The 25,465-nt window shown below is 39.7% G+C and overlaps 1 protein-coding gene across 16 annotated transcripts in view; it reads right to left on the bottom strand.

The window, feature by feature from the left end:
• The window catches only part of Dys (Dystrophin), a 1,073,030-nt gene that overhangs the window by 416,631 nt on the left and 630,934 nt on the right, over positions 1 to 25,465 (bottom strand). For 13 of the 16 annotated variants that reach the window (XM_083123868.1, XM_083123876.1, XM_083123873.1 and 10 more), the window contains 3 exons: positions 21,282 to 21,338; positions 16,819 to 17,030; positions 10,754 to 10,908 (listed from right to left, as the gene is read on the bottom strand). In XM_083123868.1, the coding sequence (XP_082979994.1) occupies positions 10,754 to 10,908; positions 16,819 to 17,030; positions 21,282 to 21,338 (424 nt within the window). The remainder of the gene's footprint in view (positions 1 to 10,753; positions 10,909 to 16,818; positions 17,031 to 21,281; positions 21,339 to 25,465) is intronic. The other 3 variants (XM_083123871.1, XM_083123878.1, XM_083123879.1) reach the window with 1 other exon arrangement.

Genomic DNA, 25,465 nt, shown 5'->3' with positions numbered 1-25,465 from the left:
GTAGAAAATGGCATTTATGAAAGAGTTGACACTAGTGAATGGGCCAGTCCGATGGTTGTCATTAAAAAGAAAAATGGAGATTTGCGCATTTGTTGCGATCTAAAAAGTACATTGAACAAATATGTAGAAAATGCTTCTTATCCCCTACCACTGTTAGAGGATATTTTCCAGAAAGTTAGAGGAAATGCCGTATTTGTTAGTTTGGATTTACAAAAAGCGTATTGGCAAATAGCTTTGAGTGAAAAAGCAAAAAGGTTGCTTGTAATGAACACACCATGGGGATTATTACAACACACAAGATTACCGTTTGGAGTTAAAATTTCGTCTCAAATATTTCAGAGAGTAATTGAACAGATATTGCAAGGTCTGCATTATGTAATTCCATATCAAGACGATATTCTAATTTGTGGCTCTGGACTGAATGAAACGGTTAGCAGATGTATTGAGGTCATGCACAGGTTAACACAATATAACGTGAAGGTTAATTTGGAAAAGTGCAAGTTCTTTAAATCATCCATTCAATACTTAGGATATGAACTTTCTGCGGAAGGAATTAAACCTTGCCAGTGCAAGATTGAAGCATTGCTTAATTGTCCACGTCCGCATGACGTGAAGGAATTGAAGTCGTTTTTGGGAGGCATTAATTTTTTTCGAAGGTGCATTCCAAATATGGCTATACTGATTCCAGCCTTGTACAAGTTATTAAAGAAGAATGTGCATTGGAATTGGAGTGATGACTGTGAAAGTCAGTACAAAAAGGTTAAAGAAGCACTGAAGTCATCCGAAACTTTAACTCCGTTTGATCCTAGCAAGGATACAGTAATCATATGTGACGCTTCGAGCTATGGACTAGGAGCTCAGATATGCCATAGAATTAATGGGGAATTGAAAACAATAGAATGTGCATCTACTACTCTTTCGCAACATGAAATGGCTTATCCTCATCATGAAAAGGAAGCTCTTTCAATTATATTTGCCGTGAAGAGATTTAGAAAATATATTTATGGAAAGCAATTTCAAATATGGACTGATTCACTACCCGCAAAACAACTACTTCAACATGGAAAGGCTATACCCATTATGGCTTCATCCAGGATTCAACGTTGGTGTTTGTTCTTGGCTAATTATGAATATGAAATTGTGTACAAGAAGAATTTTGAAGTAGCGGATCTGTTGTCGAGGTTGCCATGTAACGAGTGCACCCACGGCCCCCGAAATGACGTGTCAATCATACCCCGGCACGGGGCCAAACGTCGTTACGTGTACGGGAGACCGGTCGTGACTCACGGTCCAGTTATCAAGTTCGGTACTGAGACGGTCGTTTATTGTCATACTATTGCGAGGCGGAGATTAATACCTTGAAATGTTACACTGTTTTGTTTACCTTTGATATGTAGATTCGAACATTCATAAAACACTAATAGCATAATATCTGGTACCTGAAAAACGTCAAATAACAACACTGACGAACGGTAAAAAAGTGAATATATATTGTAACAACAAAGAAATATTGCAATCAACAACTGTTTACAAAGCCTCCTCAAACGCTCACTCATTCACTCTCTCTCTCTTTCACACACATGAGGTATTTTTACATGTGAAGTATGGATACAAATCATGGATCTCATTATCATACCATTCCTTTTAATTTTAAACCTTTATGTGAATTTAGGGCATTTGTCTGCCAGCTCCTGTGCTCTTTTAAATTAACTTAAGTGCCAGCCCTCGGAAAGCGGTTAACTAAGACAATTGGGTCGGCGTGGTTAAATCTTTCGTTCGAATGAACGTACGAGTCGTAAGCACAACTTTATACAAGTTTCTCGGACGGGGGTATTACACACAAGCCTCTCTCGTCCAATGAGAACAACTACTCAATTTCATAGTGATGCAAAAACTTAATTGGCTCCAGCTGCCGGAATACACTAATCAATCGTCGGCGCGAGCAAAAATTACCTTAAAAACCACTATGCAACAAATAATACTATTTCACGCACACGACCTTGCAATAAAAACAACTACGCTTTCCACAATTAAAAAGGACTCATTTGACAAATTAAATGGCGCGACGGGGCGGTCGGTTACACAAAAAATGGAGCACACTTTGACCATTTATACTAAATATTAAAGAAATGAAATGGAGCTTCTAACGCTGAATGCAGACAATTAAATTAGAACATCTGAACATGAAATAACCCCTTTTTATAACAATACCAAAACAATTTTTAGACGCGGAAGTTAGGTTTGGGTTTTCCTGAGTAACTTTGCAAATAAGTGAGACGTCGGCGTTAACTGTACGGTGTTGATAATAACGACGCACGTTTACATGTACATGAGACCCTCTGAAGTATACTGTACCAGACTCTGCTACATGGCGTGGTCATTCATCTCTCCTGGACGCGGGACTTGCACACGGTTCCTTTGTGGCGAAATTGTCCTCCGAGGTCGATCGCGACGAAGAATAATTGCGACGACATGGTGTACTTGCACCTCCTCAGTACTTCGGGCGTTCCTCTTGTCACTAGCGTCGGGTGTACGTGGTCACGCGCCGGTTCGGAATATCTCTAGTGTCGGGGATCAATTGGACGTCGATCTGCAATCATCTCTCTCTGGTGCCGGGCTTCGTTTGGGCGTCGTTCTGGTATCATCCTTCCCTCTCTTTCTCTGGTAACTAGCTTCGGTTGGAACGTCGATCTGGAAACGTCCTTCGGGCTTTGGTTGGGACGTCGATCTGGAAGCGTCCTTCGGGCTTTGGGCAGTGTTTGGTTTTGGCGTCGTCTGACTGGCTTCGGCGTCGTTGCAGGCGTCAGGGAAGCGACGCCCCCCTTCTCTATCTTCTTTAGCCCTCCATCCTTATGTAGTCCACGCTTGGCAAAAACAAATCACCGCGTAATCTTCACCAAAATAAGGCGCACACTGGTAACTCCCTATCTGCAAGTCGCTCACAGTACGTAAGGAAACAAAGTCCACGGACACAAAACAATAATCACGCGAGAGTGTAGCGCGGAGATGCTCTCTCTATGAAATCCGGGCAAAAACTGTGTTTGGGATGGTAGCACCGCCTATATATAAGAGATTCGAATTCTTCCGTTGAACAGGACGCTCTAGTGGCTTGGCTTCGCTTTCTCAGGGGATGGAAATGACCTCTCTCCATTGTCTTGAAACGCGGTCAAGTGCGCGTCGTCGATCCTTGCAGGCTTGAGCTCCAGCTGATCTTCCTGGTCATCCGTGAACATGGGTTCGAACGCCTGCTGCGACTCGAGCCCGGTAGCGGCGAAAATAATCTTCCCTTATCTTCGCGTTGGTGCAAATATGTCATGTTCTAAGCGGCGGCTGTCACTCAAGAAAAACCCGTCTCCAGCTTCCGACGTCTGGCTCGGATACAAGTTTATTCACAAAATAAGATCAAACCTCACACTTTCATGTTTGTGCATAAAATGAATCAATAAACAAAAAATAATTTATATCGAACTGCGTTTCACATGTCACTAGATACCGTGACAGCCATTGCAAGGGGAAACAGTTGATGTCGACGGCATTCAGTTTGTAAATGCAATCAAGCTCACGGATCGTCTGAAAGATGTCTTCCGAACTTTGCAAGAACAAGATGTGATGTTGAAACAGGTCAAAAGGTACGTTATGGAAGGTTGGTCAGAATATAAGATTAAGGATCCAAATATAGATGCAAGTGAATTCGAAGCGCTGAGAAGAAGAAGAAATGAACTACAATGTGAAGAAGATATATTGCTGTGGAGTTCTAGAGTTATTGTACCTAATTCAATGAGGCAGCAAGTTTTGGAGAAAGATCATGAGAATCACAATGGCATAGTAAAAATGAAGTTACTATTGCGTGAAAGATATTGGTGGCCTGGTATAGACAAATGTATTGAGGATCACGTAAAATCGTGTAACGTTTGTAATGCTGTAAAACCCGACACCAAAAAGAAAGAATACTATAATTGGAAGGAAGTAACTAAGCCGTGGGAGAGAGCACACATGGATTTCTTCTATTTTCAAGGAAAAGTGTTGCTTCTCGTTGTTGACGCATTTACTAAATGGCCAGAATGTGAGGTTGTATCTTCTACATCATTCAGGGATGTAAAAGGATTTATGTCGAGACTAAGTTCAAGGTATAACCAGGCATACACCTTAGTTACGGATAATGGTCCTCCCTTCGAATCTGCAGAATTCAAGAAATATTGTGAAGATCAAGGGATTGCTTTAATGCATTCACCAGCTTATCATCCGGCTAGTAATGGACAAGCTGAGAGACACGTACAAATTATAAAAAGTGCTCTGAGATGTAAATTGTACGAAACTAGAAGAGATGATAAGCATTTTGATTTAAATAATGCTTTGCTAGATGTGCTACGTAGTATCCGAATGGCTCCAAACACCGTTAATTTGAAATCTCCTGCTGAAATGATGTATGCATTTGAGCAGAGACCGAAAGATGATATAGATCGAGTACAGAATATTCCTGATAAAAACAAACGTGAGGATACCAGAGGAGGTATCAAAGTTTGGGTGAAACTTGCCAACCGAGATTCCTGTGGTGCATCCTATGTGCAAGGTGAAGTTGTCCGGAGAGCAGGGACATATACTTGGTATATTAAAGTTGGTAAAGATGTTAAGTTAGTGCATGGGAACCAAATAAAATGGAGAAATGTGATAGAAAATGAAAGAGGATATCATAATGCTAGTGATGACACAGGCGATAAGAATAATGACGCATCTTCAGAAGTCCACGAAGGAAGATATTTAGATGCGAATGATACGTTTAAGGATTACGAGAGAGGAGACAATCATGAAGTGGTGGAAGAAGCTGCAAGAGGTAACATAGATTTAGATAGACGTGAAGCAGCAGAGTCAAGAGTGTTAAGGAGAAGTCAGAGGCAAAGAAAACCACCTGACAGATTGGATTTGAGTGATTATGGTTAAAAGAAGTAAAACAAATAAAACCAAAATTTTGCTAATGCAAAATTTCATCGACGCGGGGGAATGTCGTATGTGTGACGCTTATTGCGTTAATAGTCTGTATGGTTTATAAAACCTTTGAAGTTGTCAAGATGTTGTTAAAAACAGATTGTGTTTTGTCTTGTATAAATGGCGTTCATTATAGTTTGTTGAATGGAATTTTGTGATTAATTAAATAATGTTGATTTATGCGTGCATATCATTTATAATGTATTCGACACCTTGTGTGAGATCTGCGTGTGTTCCAAATACACAACAAAAATGTTACAAAATCAATTTATATGATTGGTCCAAAGGCAGGTTAGTTGGTTGATCTGGTGTTTTAAGTCCACTTTATGCACAGTAAGGCTAATCGGGACTGGACCTACAGTTTAAAGTGGGATTCGAACCACTATGTGCCTGCACCGGGTATCAAACCCGGTGCCCCTTGATTACAAGGCGCTTCAAAGGAAGGGACTACCCGACATCCTAGAGGCTAACAATGTGTTCATCTTGTAATCAATAGGTCTCTGGTTAGATTTTCGGTGGTAGCACAGAATGATTAATCTTATAATCCTACTTTAAATTGTTGTTTGGAGTTTGCTTTAAAGTCCACTTTATGCACAGAAAGACTAATCGGGAATTCACCCACAGTTTAAAGTGGGATCCGAACCAGTATGTGCCTCCACCGCGTACTGCCCCCGGGTACTCAACTCTTGATTAGAAGATGACGACGTTATAACTCTGCCACTTAAACTCTGTCAAACGAAGGCCAGAAACACATGCTGACAACGAATACGATTCATTGATTTACATTTTTTGGGGAGCTCCGGCACGTATGGTCATTTTGCACCCTTCTAAATATACGAGCAAAATCCCTTTATCTAAACCCTTACCTTGATTCTTTTTTAAATAAAAATGTGTAAAGAGTCCGTCCCTTGAGAAAAGTTAAAACTGCAAGTTGTAAAGTGGCCTGCATAGGGCAAACGCAACACATAAAAATGGAGGGATGATCTGAAAACTACATCAGGAAGAGTGTAAAAGGCCTACTCTTTTCAAAAAGCTAATGGCATTTTCTAAAACACTTGTCATCGTCTCCCAACATAGCTGACAAATAGTTGAGAAGGTTAAAACGGTGCCTGAGGAGATAAAAATCACGAATGTGCAGAACACTTAACACAACGTTGCAAGTACGGCACGGCAGATGGTCCAACCCTTGCGTCAAATGACGATGTGCGAGACGGCTGTGTCCGATTCGAAGCCTCGTTACTTCCCAGCGAGAGGGACGGTACGAGGAACGCCAAGCACCAGTGTTGGGCTTGATAGCGCGAAGATTGTTCCACGTTACCGCACCCCACTCTTCCTGCCACGTTACTAGAAGGGAACAACAACAACAACAACAACAACAACAAAAAACATTCTGCAGGTCCCTAGAGGCTAGAAGGTGGATGAGAACGGTTGCCGTCTGCATCAGCAGACTTAGCGGCAGCATCGGCTGCTTCGTTCTCCTTGATGCCAACATGACTGGGGACTACGAAGTAGTAGTTTTGGTGAAGGAAGAACGTTAACACTCCCAGATGTATCTATCTCTACACGGGTAAATTTTTACACATTTCCACCAATAGACAGTACTACTCGTATTTACATCTACAAGAATCTACAACTTCAGATTTAAAATAATTTTCATAACTATATAGTGCGGATATGGGATTATTACGTGAGAGTATTGAAAATACGCTTTGCCAAAATACCAAATATCTGGGGATATGATGAAGACTCACATTACGGTTGTGACTATACTGAACGCAACTCCAACTTGCGGCTGGAAAACAGCGAATCAGCGATCAGATCAATTTTCTTCGACTGAGATCGGTTACTTTCGAGTCACAAGTTACCGAACGTTGTTCGCGAGACGAAACAATTGAACGTTAGGTCCACCAAATGTTGCCAAACGTACCGTAAGGCGAGCAAAAGTCTTCTCGGGCAACGGTATTGTCAGCCCCAGAAATCAGCGGGGGTTGATGGTGTAACTGCACACGCGGTCCAAAACGATGGAGTTTCCGGAAGGACCACCCACAGGTTGGAATGCAGGCGGACACACAGTCAGTCATATAAAGACAACTGGCAACGTTGCTTCGGGAGAGCGATGTGACCCCTTCAGGTTTTACTTAGCAACTGAGACTGCTGACACCCATCGGACCACACGCCCCCGAAAACGATTCGGGGACAGGACGCGCCAGAAATAGCCATCAAGGTCAACCGCCAGTTGGAGTTGCGATCAGTATAACTTTATACAATGACAAATAACTTTGCTGCAAGCAAGACCGCCCCCCCCACCCTTTTGAGATATATGGAAAGACTTCATATAATTCAAATTTTGAAGTTGTAGTGTGAAAATATGGACGAGGGGTGCAGTGAAAGGCAGAAGATTAAGAACCTATGCAAATTATCCCAGTACTCGGGATGCTCTAAGAGAATTCTCTTGTCTTGGGGAAATCATCACCCCACCTTTGCCCCACTTTAATCACTGCTGCCCCCCCCCCCGAGAAAAATCCTGTGGGTGGCCTTGGCTGCACGTATACGGCTAGTTATAGCGAGGTTCCTTCCCGGATAACTATGCCTGGAGAGGATGTAGGCTGTTTAGTATGATTAGTGAATATTAACGAACTAAGAACAAAAAAAAAAAGGAATTTCTAAGCATTAGTACGATTATATCTGAACGGTACGGAACCTGACTGGCAAGCACGACAGTCTGGGTTCGATTCGTGTAATAGGTGACCTCGGACGGAGATTTTCCTAAAATTTACCTGCATAAAACAATTCTGTGAGTCCCTGGACTTCGCTTATACAGCAGAAGCTTGGTGCTAAGCTCATCAACAATGCAGATGGTTTTGACGATTGATTTGGTTTATTTTATTTTGGTTTTCTGCTACATTTGGCTAATCGCGAATTTGAAGATGATGAGATTAATGAGAGACAGTCACAAGGAACAGCTATGCTAGGGCAGGTATTCCTACCTGTGACTCCTGGCGTTGTAGCGCGCTGTGCTAACCCAGGTTGTCTACTACAATAACAAATCGAATGGAATCATGAATTTTTCTTGACCTGTTTTCAGTTTCTCTTAACCTTTATTTATTTGACAACTACTTAGGTAAAGTTTGAAATTAACAATTAAGAAAATAAATATTAATTTAATGAAAAACCCCTACCAAAAGGCTAGTTACGGCTAAAACTGAAGCTGTATTTAACAAGAGAATTAGATTTGCTTTATCTATTAATGCATCCTGGACTAAATTTGGGAGACTAGAGATGCTCTAGTGTCTGGATTTGATTGCTTGATTGAGTTGATGTTTTAAGTCCACTTTATGCACAGTAAGGCTAATCGGGACTGGACCTAAAATTTAAAGTGAAATCCGAACCACTATGTACCTCCACCGAGTATCGAACCCCGGACCCCTTGATTACAAGGCGACGACGCTAAGACTGCGCCATCGGGACAGCCACTATAATCTTATGTGTTGGTCGTGTTGTGGTTCCTATGTATATGTGTGACTGTCCCCTCATCCATTTTATTTTAACACCATTCATTTCTCCTCATCTTCACAATTACCCAAAAGGGGCAGAAAGGTGAAGCAAAATAAATAATCAACCAATCAGTCATTGTGATAGCAAAAATTCTTGACCACAATTATAATTTCTTGACTTTTTGTTGACGTCATGACCTACTTGTTGATTTTTTTTATTTCTTTACTTCCATCTTGACCACTTCACCACGGAGGTGCGCGCCAATGCAGATTTCAATAGCTTCACCTTTAGTATCTCGTATTAGTAGGAGCGTGAAATTTTTTAAAATATATATAAAAAAAACACGTATCAATTTCTATTGCACTGAAGGCAGTGACGCAATACTTCGAATTCCTCAAAGGGCTTCAGGGCAAAGCTGGAAAGAAAGTCCAGAAGTAGAACTCCGCTCTGGAACCTTTGAAGAAACGTTCCAGCGAGGAAGAAGCAAGAGGAAGTTCCATCAACTCAAATAAACGTAGACCGGGCAACTAAAGGAGAGGTTCCCTCTAACGCCGTGCAGCCCTAATCAGGTAAATGCACTTCAAAGAGACGCCGACAAAGATATCTTGAAAACCAATCAATTTGTCTACACCTCTCCACACAAGCCGTACCAGCATCCGGTATGTACCGATAAATGAATGACGTTATTTCGGTGACCCGAATAAGACACGGCCTGCATTCGGGGAACTCTAGAAGAAAGTTTCGTGGCTACTTGATATCCAGTTACTCTTCAACTACGAGGGTTGTCCAGAAAGTAGGTTCCGTTTGCAAATATTGTCGTTCTTCAGTGCTGCGCTGACGACTGTGCGCATGCGTGTTGAGTTTTTCGATTCTTTGCCCAGGCACGGACGCCATTTGCAGACATTCGAACAGCGTTTACAAGTGACAGAAAGTTCCCGGACTTAAAATATAGCACTATAATGATAGGGCACATGGCAAAGGCTTACCAAATCATCTTCAAAGTAGTATACACTTTGGTACATTGAGCGTTCGGCACTGAGTGTATGCGCCAATTATTTTTTGCACCATGGCAACCCCCTCCAATATCATACTCATCACGATCTAGCCAAAGAACGTTCAGGGTCTGAGTACCAGCCCGAGAATGTGTATTTTGGTCTGTCATCTGCAAAGTTGTATTTGTGAGTTTACCACTATGACGCTCACTTCCAGAGCCTCTGATTTGTCATTCCGGCTACCTCTTACCGCAGACGTCGAAACAACCCTTCATAGGTTGTTAAACACAAAAAGTACGTACCTTACATACCGTGGAAAGTAACGGCAGATGGTCATATAGAGTTTTCTTCTGATGATAAAGCAACGCTTGAATACTACATATAAGATATCGCGAAGCTTATTTACAGAAAAAAAAATAATAATTTTGGCCTCTAGCTGAAGGGGTTCCAATCTCGTGTACCTTGCCACCTGTACCAGATAGTAACGACTGGCCATAGACATTGGTCGCTACTGGACTCTTTAGCCAATGACTTAAACAGTGGGGAGAAAAATCCCTTTTCGTGCCAGAAAATAAGGCTAACAGGTGTGTGTACCCTGTTTCCAACATGAATTTAGCAGACTAAAATAATATAAAACAAGTGAGAATATTAAATAAAGAAATCAATATCCCCATTGGCTCATGGTTGTAGAAAAGGTTGTGGAAAAACTATCACGCCTTCTACCCTACTTCGCAATACCTCGCACTGTGTCGAGACCGCCATTCCTTTTATAGATCACTGAATAACCTTTGTCTCAGTGACTACTTTTCAAATCAGTTATTGTGATGATCAATCATAATAGGGTCCTTCCCATTTCAATGCACTTCTCTTCTGGTACTAGTGAACATGAGTTTAACCACTGATGTGTGGAATTGTTCAATGTCTTTAAGGTTCTTAAAGTCATTGAACAATAGCATACATCAGTGCATAAACCCATGTACGCTAATAGTTCATATTTGCAATACCTAAATATGTATGACACTTTTCTATTGTGAAATAAAACCTAACATGCACTAAAACAAACAATACAACACGCGTTTTACCCAACAGTTACTTTTATCACGATTATGGATTTGACCAATATTATAGATGCCATTATAATAAGGATATTCACAAATAAAATTCTACTACAAAAAAAAAAGGTCTGTTCTGCGAGAAATTTACCCTCATCTACTTTCATTGCACAGACATTTCACATACCAACATCACTAAGAGCATATTTACACACATTTCTGTACACGTACCTTGTATTAAGGTTATTGTATCGTTGATTGATTTGTTCCGTTATTTTCTTCACCTTACTAGTGTCATCTTGTTGGTACACAGCGATTAGCTTCTGGGTAAGTTGATTGAATAACTCGATCTGGTGTTTGTACTGATGCAACTCCGCATGGTACGACTGAAATAAATTAATAAAAAAGAACGATTAATTAACCCAAACAGCTATTATACCCACTGATTCAAATGCGTAAGGTACAACTCAAATAAATTAAGGGAAAGATTAATTAACAGACAGCAATTTTACTCGATCTGGTGTTCATACTGATGCAACTCCGTATAGTACGCCTGCAATAAATTAATGAAGGAAAATATTAATTAGTAACAGGAATGGTTAATTAACATACAGCAAATAGGACAAATTTTATCCACGCCACTATTTTTATCCTGTCATCCCTTTCAAATCTTTAAAAAATAACTTTCCATTTCTTGAATGCAAGCCGCTTATTTGTCGTGTCAGTTCAATCGTGACGGAGTGGTAGCAGTAAACAACCAAGAAGGTTGGAAGAAGCGTCGGTGGATTTAGGTAAACTTACCATTCCTACATTTACGTGGAATGTCTGAAAAACAATGGGGGGAAACTCTGGACATGGAATGGAGTCCACTAAAATACAGCAAAGAGAATTTACGCAAACGAATTGAAACTGGGTGGAGACTTGACCTGACAGCCAGGCACTTCCAAAGGGGCTACTAGGTTAACCGCGGCTATGGATGAATGAATGAATGGCCAGAGGATATAGATGAAATAATCAAACCCTGGCCAAGATTCGAAACCGAACCTTCAACATCGAACATTCAACCCCCGGTCATCGAGTACTAGGATTGAAGGCAAGAGTAGCTCGTATTTGCCTGGGATCAACGAGCCTGTTGATAAACAATACCTGATGATAGGTGGGGAAGGGATCTCGTAATGAAGTGTTACGAAATTCACAATGGAATTTGGGTACGGTATGTTAAAAAACTAGATAGGATCTGTAGATGCACCTTGTATTAAAGGTTATTGTGTCGTTGATTGATTGGTTGCGTTATTTTCTTCACCTTACTAGTGTCGTCTTGTTGGTACACAGTGATTAGCTTCTGGGTTAGTTGATTCAGCCTTCTCACAAAAAACAAGGACAACCTGCTTGAAGAAAGCAACCTACAACAACAACAAGAAGAAAAAAAAAACCAACACCGGCAAATGACACAAAGATGACGAGAAAGCCATCAGAATAACCTCATTTCAAGGCCAAAAGAGGTTGGTTTGCCGAAGCCAAATCGATACCCAGGTTCTTCTATAAACGGTCAGTAAACCGTCATTTATCATCTTCTACAGGAGAAAAAAAGTCTAGAGGCATGACTGTCATATTCCATTCTGGGTAAAATTTATGGTCGAGAATCGAAAAGAGTTTTTAGGATGAACGGCATGGATTTACATTCTTGCTTCCTGAAACATCTTCGTGAAAAGATAGACTGACTAGTGGAGGAATCGCAATAGCTTGATTATGGTACTAGAGCCTTTCAAAAGTCACACAACTCTTTTCTAACATGAAAACAGTTCGAGGTGCTTACATCGGGCTTTGAAACCTTGTTCAGAGATCTTCAATACATCGATTGCAAGTTTACTCCATACAGGAAATTCTAGCATGATTTGTTTCCGAGAAACGCAAACACTGTAGACAAGATGATGCCTATTATGGTTGTTTTATAACTCAACATTTAGTGACTGTTGTCATGTTATTCGTGACCGATATGGCTCACATGCAGCACTTCATGCGTTCGGAAATAGCGGTATTATTGGTGGAATGAAAAAGCGGTATTAGTTGCCAACACTACCACACAGAAGTTTGTTTTCAGATGCAGGCAACATACGCCTCCGTACTGACCATACCGTCGCATGAAAAACCGAATCTGAAGAAAATTCTGCCCTGAATGGAGGCATCTGAAAGATTCTAAGCTACAACAGGCTATCAATTACACTTAGTATCTCGTGAGACATGTCTTAGACTAGCCGCACAAAACAACTAGTTTTGCCACTTGGAATTTAATTTGTAGTATTGAAAGCAAAATATAAGACACAATTATGAGCACTATATTGTGTACTGCTAGTGCTGTAGTGTGTACAGTACAAACAGTGGCGGCAATTAAGGGAGCGTGGGGGGCAGTTTTTATTGAATTACTTAGAAATTTCTGTGCCAAGTTTGTATCAAATTCTTCCTAACTCTAATAAACCTCACCAACTCATTTTAAAGGCTACAACAGTAAATCATAGATTTTCCCCCTTTGATCCTATCAAGGTTTTAACCATACTGTACCCAAATTCCATAGTGAATTTCATAACACCCCATTACGAGGAAATCCTTCCCCCACCCATCATCAGTCAAGTTTTTTGCACAAGTGTGTTAAACATTTAAACTAACGAACCATTTTCGAACAGAAATTAACATTTCGGTGCATTTGCAAGTAATATAAACAAATACGGTACACAACAATTTGAAAATATATGTAATTTTCTAGAGGGGGGAGGTTCGTTTATTTTGTTTACGTATAATAAAACTTTAAAACATACTTTTGATTTATGTCACTCCTGATCTTGGTGCCGATAGTGCCATGACACTCCAGCATCAGATTTGATATACATGTTGCCGAATCATCACTAGAAGCTTCACCTCCGACATGGAATTACCATGACATGTCCTGAACTCTATTCAATAGCACTTCAATATGCACTTACTGCAGAATTTTATTTACAAAGGTTGTTTATTTCAACTTGAAATTCTATATCATATGCTTCCAACGGAACTTTTCTCTACGTTTTTTTAGTATATTTTTCTTATTTCTTTTTTTTTAATATTGCATCAGAACTCATTTACATTTGCAAAGGTTGTTTCTTTCTTCTACTTGACATTCCTTGGCATTTTTCGATCCCTCCTATTTTTCTACTATACACTTCCTGCTGAACAATATTTACATTTACAAAGGTTTTTTTTCTGCCTAACGTTCTTTATCATACGTTTGGAACAGAACTTTATGTTGTTTCTTTTAAATTTATTTTCCAATTTGACTTTCATTACCACACTTTCTGCAGAACACTTTCTTGCGTTTATAAAAGTTTGTTTTTTCCAGGCACCATACCATATTTTCTTACATTTCCCTATCCGTTTTTTAAATGACAATCTTACTTTTCCCTTTTATAAACAATGCCCCTTTTGTTTCACAACTTAGTCGATGAACACTGGCGTAATGTTAATTCTAAAAAATACTATTCGCACGTTATCAATACGTAACAAGCAATGATACCAGCTAAAATTTCAAACACACAGTCCTTGTTGATGATATACTGTCCTTCTGCTTACTTTGCTCCAAATCTCCAAGTTCTATACACCATAACGTGTCTAACGGCCGCTAAAATTCATACAAAATGCACAGAGACAATTCATGAAATTTGACAACGGTTGTACGTCGATCTCGCCTAATAATTTACGCCGACTTGCATCCATTATATGACTAGAGTTACGTAACAACAGAACTGCAGAGCCACGGAAGTGCAGTCATCATTACTAAGCAGTCATATCTGAACCACATCTACTCCTACCACAAATTCTGTTGAATTCCCATAAGGCATGTAATTTAGTAATGCAGTTTGCACAGTAGGCAAATATGCACTTGTGTAAACTGAGTCATGAAACGTCATTGTTGTCCAAAGTCAATTCACATATCTCTCTCTCATCGTCCCCTGAGTACTGCAGATGTACTGTTTCATGTACATCATCTCAGAGCATGATTGCATTGCGTGAAAAAGAAGAAATATATATTTCCAGGGTGGCTACTCTAGGACCATGATAAAATTCAAGTATAATTCCTGGCTTTCAAGGCAAATTTTCAAAAAATTCAAGGCCAAAAGCAGATGTTTTCTCTATTTCAACCTTGCATAGTAGTGGTAGTGTCAAAGACGTTATCATCCTCATAAATTACACAAAATGGGGATAGAAGTCGGTGTTAAAACATTTGTGTTGGAGCAAACGACTTAACACATTTTCTTAAAAAGAACATTCAATTTCACATTAATTAATAATGGAAAACAAGTACACAAACTGTATTTTTGAATGGCAGAAAATGCATGATAAATGCATTCCGAATATTATTATTTTTGTACATGTAACAATTGTAACATGTATAACTTTCATGCACAACATATGTTTTACACATATTCAAAATGGAGTGATGTAAAATAAGAAAATACATGCCAACATTAATTATGTACGTATTCAAATATATATATATATATATATATATATATATATATATATATATATATAGCATATAGGTCTATTATTTATATTCATTACATAATCTATTCATCCACCTCATAACAAACCAACAGCAAAAAATATATAAATTGTCTCTCAAATGTGCACGCTCCTTTTCATCCCAACAATTGTTCATGCATTTAACACAAAATGCATTAAGATAAGTTATTTCTCTCTCTCTTAATTTACAGTGCATTACAGAAAACAATTATATTGTGACTGAAGCGAACATGAACAATTTTAATCCATTTTTTTGCAAACTCAAAACAATATTGATTTAATAGGGCGCAAATAATTTCACGAGGCCCAATGGCATTCTCTCTTTTACAACTTTTATCATTTAGATTGTTCCCTACACTCCCTAGTTACGGCTCTGAACTTGACGAGACTAAGAAGCGAAGCGAAGCGAGCGAGAAAACTTTATGAAATGTATTCTTATTTGCATAAAATTTGAAATCGAGGGAGATAATTGTCCCCCTGTGCCCTCCGCAGGTGCCCTTGGCCATCAATGTTAGTCCCCTTGCCCTCCTTAGAATTGATTTCCTTTCAAGGTTGGGGGAGGAATGCCCCCTGTGGCTGAGTCACTGATATGCACACACAAATATACTAACTATATGAAGTGTCTGTGTGATTCCATATTTAAAACATTTAATTTGAGGTCCTTAGTTTACATTTGCCACTTCACATACTCAGACTCGAAATACATCACACAAATGTTATGGTATATATTCTAACCTGCGAAAAATTGTTGATTGCGTAAGAATTTCAAACTCAAATCTACCTAATCATCTTCAAGAAATCTTATCTTGCAATAATCTTCCGTCTGTCAGATTGCTCAGTAACAAAGTAAACAGATCGAGAGAATTCTGTTTTATTTTTCACACAACAGTATTTTAATTCCTCGATAAAAATAAAAACGCAACTGTGAAAATCTCGCCTCAGGGCATTTATCAATATGTATAAATTCAATAGAACTTGGATTAATAAAAGTTGCAATTTTTCACGTCTACGGATAAAACTTCAAGCAGAATTCACGCATAATTCCCGGAGCAAATAATTCACGCAGAATTTCCGGTGAGTACCCACCCTGATTTCATATTATTAAGGTCCAAATATATTTTGGAAAGAAAATATGGTTCCTGTGGTATGAATTTACATTATTTGAAATAATGCTAATATGCATTTTTAACTTTTCTACATAATGTAGAATAGTTACAGGAAATTGCTCCGATAAGGCAATGGAAAATATCTCACATCTGCCAATTTTTATTTTATTCCTCTCTTGATTTCTTATAAAAATACTGGGTACCTGATCGTACCGAAACTTCTGGAGAGTATATTTAGATTAGTATGAATAAAATAAATCAGAATCTTATGTGGTGTGAACAAAACTGAATATCTTATCGTTGCTCACACTCTTGAATCCTTTACTCCCGTTGTATGAATAAAAACTGAATATCTTATCGTTGTCAAGGGGACGCATGTTCTTAATTGATTGATTTGTTGTTTTAAGTCCACTTTATGCACAAATAGGCTAATCGGGAGTGGACCTACAGTTTAAAGTGGGATCCGAACCACCATGTTCCTCCACCGGGTATCGAACCCGGGACCCCTTTGATTACCCCTTGAATGAGTAGCTCAGTGCGATACTTGATATTTTCATTCGAAATATTTATGAAATTGGAAAAACAATGGAGAAAATACTTGAATAAAAGGGGTTTAAATAAAGGGTACATAGATACCTTCTGTTCCCTGAGTTGAGCCTCGAGCACGTCAGCAGTGTGTCCAACCGTCCCCATCCTCTCGAGACGATTCTCCATCCTGTTCATCCACGACTCCACCTCCACGCGCTTGGCTTCGTAGCGTTGGCTGTCCACCAACATGGCGTCCAGCTGGGTCTTTCGTTGCATCACTTTGCTATTCGTCTCCTCCCAATGCTCCCTCAGCTTGGTCACTGCAAAAAGTCGGAAAGAAAACATTGCTATAGAAACCACAATAGGCCAAGGACACGGCATTTACAAACTATGGTTCATATTGCACGTCATGGTACCCATATAAGCCGTACCTCCTATATCGTGCGACGTTTCAATGAGTGCTCCCCATTGACTGTTCGTGAGGACAGAAACGGTGTTTGTGATGAAGATATTAATTACATATAAAGACAAAACGGATATTATCAACGAAAACTGTATGTTAAAGACAATAACTACAAAAACATAGTAAGTTAAATAGTATAAAAAAGACAAGCAGGACAGTAACATGAGAGTTAGTGTGACTATTTACTATGCACTTTCTTTCAACACAACAGTCTTTAAAAGCATACAATTCAAATATTATTAAAAAAATTGTAAGTGAACGTAGAAAACACAAAACATAACAGAACATAGGAAGGAAGGAAAGTGAAGAAGTTCTTTATCAACTATTTGTTCGAGTTTTGTTTCTTAAGTCCACTTCATGTACAGATAAGCCTAATCGGGACTGGAGCTCCAGTTTATGTGCCTCCACCGAGTATCGAACACAAGGCGACAATGTTAAAACTACGCTATCGTTGAGGCTTCCATTTCTATAAATAAATTGGATCTATTCTTAGCACTGGTGTTGAAAATAGTTGCTACAGTAACGTTTTAAGTTGAAGGTTTCTAAACTTTGCAGAATTCACGCCACTTCTTCTTCACTTCATTATCTGAAGTGTGACGTCAGCTCTCGAAAGTTTGCTATCCTCTCCAGAACTCCCATGTTCGTTACCTGAGAGAACCTTTTCCTCGCCATGAGAGCTTTCACTAAAATGTACTCGCAGTACAACAGTACAAACTGCCCTTATCTGCCTATCACCTACTAATTGGCGGGATAAATGGTCATTAGCGTGTTCCAGATCTGTTACCAGTTTTGACTCCCCTGCACCCACATGCAACCAAGAGTCTCAAATATCTGTTTCGTTTATTTGAAGTCAACCTACTGTGCGTTTCTTCCACCATCAGATGTGCAGTCATCTACAAAAGCTACAAAACCCCGAGAAAACCGCAAAATGTGTAAGATCAGGTGAATGCTGGAGGATCAGCACAAGAAGACAGGAAGTGCAAGACCTAAAGAAGTTCGGTGCCTCGTTCAGAACATATCAGTTACGGTACATACAGCAACAATAGGCTTGTATACATTTAGTCCACAGACGATCGATTGATTGATTTGGTTTATTTGACTTCCATTTTCTACCACTTTTGACTAACCGCGAACATGAGGATGCGAGATTACGAAATTGATGAAGGCACACTCGCAAAGAACAACCATGCCCCGAATACCGGTCTGGACCCCGAGAGTAGTAGCGAGCTGTGCTAGCCTTGAACCTTCCTGTTGAGATCGCTGGATAAGAAAATAAAATTCTAATTCGAAGCTTGAGAAACACGATAAAAAAATAATAAATTTATATCACGGGTAAGCCTAAAAAATATCCTTTGGAGAACAAAGTGGATGTCACGATACCGCTAAAGGACTGCAATGTGCTGAATTAGTACCAGAAGTAAATTACACACTAAGAGAGTAACGACGGGAGCACTAAGAGAGTAACGACGGGGGAGTAGTGGAGCAAAAACTTTCAGAATGGCGGATGCTGGAGAAGATTCATGTGCGTGAAGCGACAACGGAATAATGGTACAAAAAAGTGCGTGGGGAGAAGATAAAAATAGTAAATAAAGGAATCTAGAAGGAAGAACACAAAAAATTCTGGATGAGAGCCAACAGAGAGGACTGCAAGCACCATCCCATTGGAGGTTCGACTAGGAAATAAAGAGTAAATTGCAGTGACTAGATATATCACATCCGTTAATATATTCGCCTCGTTTGGTCTGGACTAAATGTTGCATGTGTGTCCAAAGCATGTGTAAATGTTTAAAAAAATGCATCTGCTCACAAATAGTTTAGTTTTGTTTCTAAAGAGTGTCGCGGATTGGAAATGCGACAATTCTACATCCTAAAAGAACATTTACAGTTCTCTCTAAATAATAATAAAATTTAAAAAAAAAACAAGTGAATCACTTCACGAGCTTTTACATTTACGCTTAAAAAATGTGCAAATCATTTGGGAAAGTGCAATGTGTCCCTAGCTTTTAGAGCTGTTACTACGAGGTTCTAAATCATTAGGAACTGTTGTTGAAAAGATTTTGTTTATTCTACAAAAAAGTGTATCTGACTTCGTAAACATTTCTGAAAAATTCAACAGTCTACACTACTGTGGATGATGCAACTACTGGAAATAGCTGTTCACCAAAATGGTGTAAATGGCGGTAACGAGTTGCCTGGTTCAATTCATTCGTTGGGTTCTGAGGGGGCTAATTTTACAGGATAACCCAAGACATCTAGCGTCCCACTGAAAGTAAGTTATCGTGGTAGCTAATGGTTATTTCATAATAAAAACTTCTTTCCTTAAATATATGCTTCTGACAAATTCGATATTGATAATATAAAGCGAATATAAAGTGTTTTATTTTCCATGATTATAGTGTCGTGATCAGAAACTGCATCTGGGACTAGCCACATTGACGCGTCAGTTCGTAGGACATATGAACATGGGAAAATAAACGGATAAACCTCCAATGACTAACAAAATGGTCACACCAATAGCTAGTGAGCAGGCATGTATATTTATAACGGACATAAGAAAGACTGACAACAACTTGGATTTAGGAATTAATTCTATGAAAACGAAACTGGGGCCGGAAGAGGATCGTCGAATATACGAGATACCAAAGCCCCAACAAAGAGCCACCCTGATTTCTATCCTTAATTTCGCTGAAAATTGACTGTAATGACAATGGCCTGATCGGGAACGACTTTCGGGAAGACTAAACTACGCCACTTCCTGAGAAATAAAGGGCGACACTCCTGCGCGATAGAATGGGGGATATATGATCTGGAAACTCCACACTGTGACGCTACAAGTGGTCATTCACTTTGCCACGAAGACAACTGTACAGTAAGATTTTACATATTAACCTACTCGATGTGGCTATGTACGTCGATATACGCGTAATATCACCAGTGACGACAGTGCGTGCGTCTCTAGCTTCGGAACTGCACCTGAAAGGTGCAAGGGTCTTCGAAACTTGTAAAGCTAGAAAGTGCACCTGTCTCTAAAAACCTTTGACACTTTTTCTGAAAGGTTGATCCGACTTGACAGCTTTTATGGCTATTGCTAAAAAAAAAAAAGGTGCATCAGTCTATAGAACTCTTGACGATGTTGGTGATAGATGCACTTTTCCAACTGTTCCTGAACAGTGTAACCGTCTCCAAAGTTGTTGCTGTTGTCTTTAATTATTGCTCCATCAGCCTCCATAACTTTTGTCGATGTTGAGAGCACTCAAGCTTTTACAACTGTTACCGACAACTGCATCGATCTTCAGAACTTCTAAAGCTGATGCTAAAAGGGCGTTGATTTGAAGTATTAATACAAACATTTTATATGGCGAAATTCACTGCAAATCGTGACATAAACCGACAAGCCAAACTAGGAATGCAAATATTACTAGAAAACATTGATTTCTACTGAAATTACACAATACACAATGGCCTTCCAGGAAGTATGGAAATAGAATGTGCCCGTTTACATGAGAAATTACGCTATCTAGGATGTATGTCTTTATTTTCACCCTCATCTTCACTAGTATCGAGTTTTGGGTTTTAACTTCACTTTATGCACAGGAAGGCTAATCGGGACTGCACCTACAGTTTGAAGTGGGATCTGAACAACTTGTGCCTGCACCGTGTATCAAAACCGGAACCCCTCTTCTTCACGATTAGCCAAACGTTGCAGAAAAGTGATTTAATATAAACTAAATTAATCAATCGTGACTATGAAGGTGAATGTAGAAATGACGTAATATGCTAGGAAACAAAACACAATTGAAAGAACCGTGCGTTACCCAGGCTTTGAACTTGGAACTCCTGTCACTTTCGCTACGAACTTTGATATCCTAAGGTGACGAATGTAGTCTTGCCAAAGGTACAGTAAACAAAAAGTGCTCAGGAAAAAAGAGTATGTACAGTGGTGTTGGTGTTAAGAAGCATCTGCTGCACAGTGCTATTAGTTTACGCAGCTACCACCGTCAATTAGCGCCTCTCCACCAACCAGATTAAAGCTCTATCACCATCATGGCACCCACCATGCAGCATGCTAAAACGCCGTAGGAGAGATATCTCTTCAATCGTGTATTACCTTTGAGGCAGCTTCTCAGATGATACAAGAACGGAGAGCAGAAAGAAGGCGGGGGAACTGCAGGCGAAAGAAAGATGCAAGATGAACGAAAAACAAAGACAAATAAATTGCGAGGAGACCCCATAACATGAAAACTGCAATAAAACACGATACATTAAACAAAATATTAATTCCATCTACTTTAACGTTAAAACATCAGGGAAACGTAAGCGTAAGAAAGATAAAAGAAGTAACGAATAAAAAACACAAACATATAAAGAAATATTATTGTAAACAAATGTTAAAAATCTACATGAAAATGTAACAACGAGAAGAGGTTGCTGAATAACACTAAAGCAGAACAATACATTTTTATATAATTCGTATAATTTTAGTCTTGATGTTATACGTATTACCAACTGAAACCTTAACCATAATTCACCTTGTAGCGTTACAATAGCATTGAAGCATTACATAAAGTATTAGTATTCCTGTCATAGTGTTTAATATGCAAGTATTATGAAGAAGCTTTCAAAATTTTTAAGGAGAAAGAAAAGCACAGAAGAATTCACACCGAAGCGAAAATCGACACGTGTCGCTTGAGGATGTCACCAATCGAACGCAGGCTTGTGCCGCTACGGTGTGAGAGGGTGATGCTGACTTTCTCGTTCTCAAGCGACACGTGCCATTCGTCGCTTTTCGCTTTGGTGTGAATTCTCCCTAATATATTTGTAAAACTTATTTTTGTACCTGGCGTTCTGAGGAACTTCTAAAGGATAAGATAAGATCCTTACGATAAAATCGCTTTCACCCATTTGAAATTACAAGGACACACAAACAAAAATTGGTAGGTTTAAGCGTCTATAAATTACCGCGAGGCGTACAATATCTAAGAGCACTGATTGGTAGCTTAAATGAGACGTAAATTATCTTCATCAGCCCCATCTACAATTGATACCTCTAGTTACTGACCAAAATCTTAAAAAACACTATTGACGTTGAACCATTATTTATAGGGGGTAATCTTTCAAGTAGCTTAATGAGACGACAATCTATTGACATATCGCATTGGGTGAAAGACCCGGAGAATTACCTCGATGAACACAATGTTTGACGTAGATCAACAAAATGACACGTGATACTCGGTATCTAAACACCCTGATTGGTAGTACTGATGCATACTGCGATTAATTACCGATAATGCAAACTCTGGCCGGATGTAGACTATTCCTATCATGAAGAAGCGGAGTGGTCCATTCGGTAGGGTGTCTGCTTGCCACGCTGGAGACCAGGGTTCGATTCAAGGGTGGATTATTGATTTACAGCATTGTCCCTTCGTGAAGCGGCTCTGGGGGTTCAGCCAGCCTCTAATAAACGGGTATCTGGGGGGGGGGGGGTTCAGGCGGTCGGAGCGTCGTGCTGAACAAATGGTCTCCACAAATGGTCGAGATTGCGAAAGTGTGACCAGAATTCTCCACAACTTCTCGTTAATTTTAGGGACCCAAACTTGCCCTTTGAGTTTTTATTTTTTTCTTGCATGAAGCGCGGTGGCAAATATTTCTTCTGGATTTGAACTCGTCAGGATGAACACACAACAAATACATCTTTTCGGATGGACCGCAATTCCACAAATGGTGGAGGTGAGTATTTTTCTTTGCATGGGCTAACAAAGGTCGGAACTGCCACAGCATCGAGGTTTGACAAACCGAAAGCTCGAGCTAATACGTGGCGTTCGTTAAAACTGTTTATTTTTATCTATAATGCTTAATAATAATAATAAAAACATGAAAGAACTCTCACTGAGCTGTAGGAAATTATCGATACAAACAATTCTTAACAACAACGGTGATGAAAGAAGACAAAGAGCTGCTGATATTTGTATAGATCTGCCCCGCTACAGAAAAGAAAATGCTATTTCTCTTTCAGAACCAATGGATTGTCTGTTGAATACAATAATAGCGTTATCACTAACATTCTATGCTCAAAGTGACGACATTATTTTCATATCTTAAAGTAATATAATATTTCATTATGGTGAAAATAAGTTTTGAATTGGGGGTGCTGAAGGGGGTGAGGAAGAAAATTAAGAGGTGGTGAAGCACCCCTTTCGAGACCCCTGGCGCCGCCCCTGGTTGGCTGCGACTGTGGCTGGACCAGCAACCAAAATACTTTCCTGCAGCCTGTTTTGGGGGATTAATAAAGCGATGGGATAAGTGTCGGTGGAGTTTATGTTACAAAGGTTTTCAAGTCAGTATCCTACTTAGTATTGTCTCTTATAAACATTTGTAACCTACTTACTGACTTACCCTCGTTTAATCTAAGGGTACGTGGACTTCTCGAACACACTGTATCTTAAGGACTTGGGTTTGAGAGCAGAATTTGCAGAGCAAAATCAGAATAAGATATTTGATTACCACCATGACTTCAGAAGCAAGAACGTCTCTGTACCTTATCTACTTTCCGACATGGCCTTTCAATAAACAGAACTTTCAAGACCAAACACCTAGTCTAGAAACCAGGTACTTAAAACAAAAAATTCATTACTCATAATGGACGGTAGAGGAAAATTGTGTGCAATTTTACTTGCATGTTGCGGCGTTCCCCGTTTCGCAATATCCTATCGATTTTCCCTCATTCCGCGTTGTCTGTTTCTGCAAAATTGTTCCTGTTAAAGAAGAAGCCGCAGGCACTGTTGTGCGGTCTACTTCGAAGCATGATGTTATCGGAAGAGTTCCAAACGGGCGAAAAGTAAACGTTCAAAATATAGTGACCAGAAAAGCGCAATGAATATTGAACATAAAATGAAAATTCTTAGGAATTTATTGATTGGTTGAGTGAAATTCATTAGCTGATATAAGCATATTTTAGACGTCACAAGTTTATCCAACCGTATAGTGATACTGCCTTCTTCGCTAAGTGGCAGAAGCTTTATGTGTTAAGTATATACTTGAACAAATTTGCCTCAAGAGAAGTACAGTATGCGCCAAAATATACAGTACTGAAATGAAAAGATGAACAAAAGTATAACACATGTTACAATATAGTGACTGGTCTATATGCAACCCAAATAACAATCGTGCCTTTTGTGTTGCATAACTGTCAGGAAACCTTAGGTTAGGTTAGGGCATGTGGAGTGGACGATTGTCATTTGGGTTGCATATAGACCAGTCACCTTTTTCAAACTCGGTCCACCTTCACGACCGCTTCCGTATGAGCGGAAATAATGCTCAACTATGAATACTTTTTCCTCCGTCGAGAGACCCATTTCCAACAAGAACTGCACAACACAACTTCCTTTTCACTACTGCGAACACGTGCAGCTGGAGCTATGACCCGTCGACAAACGCAACCACGTGTTCGAGATGCGCGAGTTTCAGTACTGTATATTTTGGAGCATACCGTACTTGAATTGAGCGGTAACTACACTCAATCTCGGGATCTGTGGATTAAGGCCGCGGAAAACGGTAGAGAAGAGGGGAGAGCAAGTGGAAATGAGCAAAGCAGTAGGCGCTGCTGAAAACGGCTTGTAGCCACAGCAGCGTCTTCCAATTTCGCGCGTTCATTGGACGAGCCTTCTCGAGTGTTACTTGCGCAGAGGACTTGTTTCCGTTCGCTTGCTCCAGAGACTCCCGGAACGAAGTGTATACCTGTCTCGCGAATACATTGAGAAGTAGACTCGCGATCTCTCCACCGAAAGTTTCAGGTTTGAGTCCCAGCTTTGCGAGTGTTTAATCACCTTCGAGAAAAGAAAAAAAACTCTCCGGCTGGAACCCTCCAGCTTCGATTTTTAGACAGACTCATAAGTCTAGCGATCTAAGTTTTGGTCCTGACTTAGATCCTCGATGGAAACCGAATCTCTGTGTTTTAATTCAATATAGGACAACTGCGAAGCTACTTCGGTCTAGAATGTTGGACAACATTGGCGATGGGGCCTCTCCGATGGTGTAGTGGTCACGTAGTCGCCTTGTAATGAATAGGTCCGGATTAGGTATGTGGTGAAGGCTCAATGATTCGGATCACACTTTAAACTGTAGGTCCAGTCCCGATTATCCTTACTGTGCATAGAGTGGACTTACAAGAAAATCAAACGCAAATTAATCTTCTTATCTTATCTTCCAACTCCCCATTTCTTCGACATTCAAATTTTGCTCCCGTTCTCTTTCCTTTTATTTCTTTCCCTTTCTCTCTCTCCTTTCATTTCTCTT

The sequence above is a fragment of the Lepisma saccharinum genome, chromosome 6 (genome assembly GCF_977018435.1).
Source record: "Lepisma saccharinum chromosome 6, izLepSacc3.1, whole genome shotgun sequence".
Taxonomy (NCBI): domain Eukaryota; kingdom Metazoa; phylum Arthropoda; class Insecta; order Zygentoma; family Lepismatidae; genus Lepisma; species Lepisma saccharinum.
The sequence above is the reverse complement of the archived record's forward strand: the minus strand, read 5'-3'. Positions and strand labels throughout refer to the sequence as shown.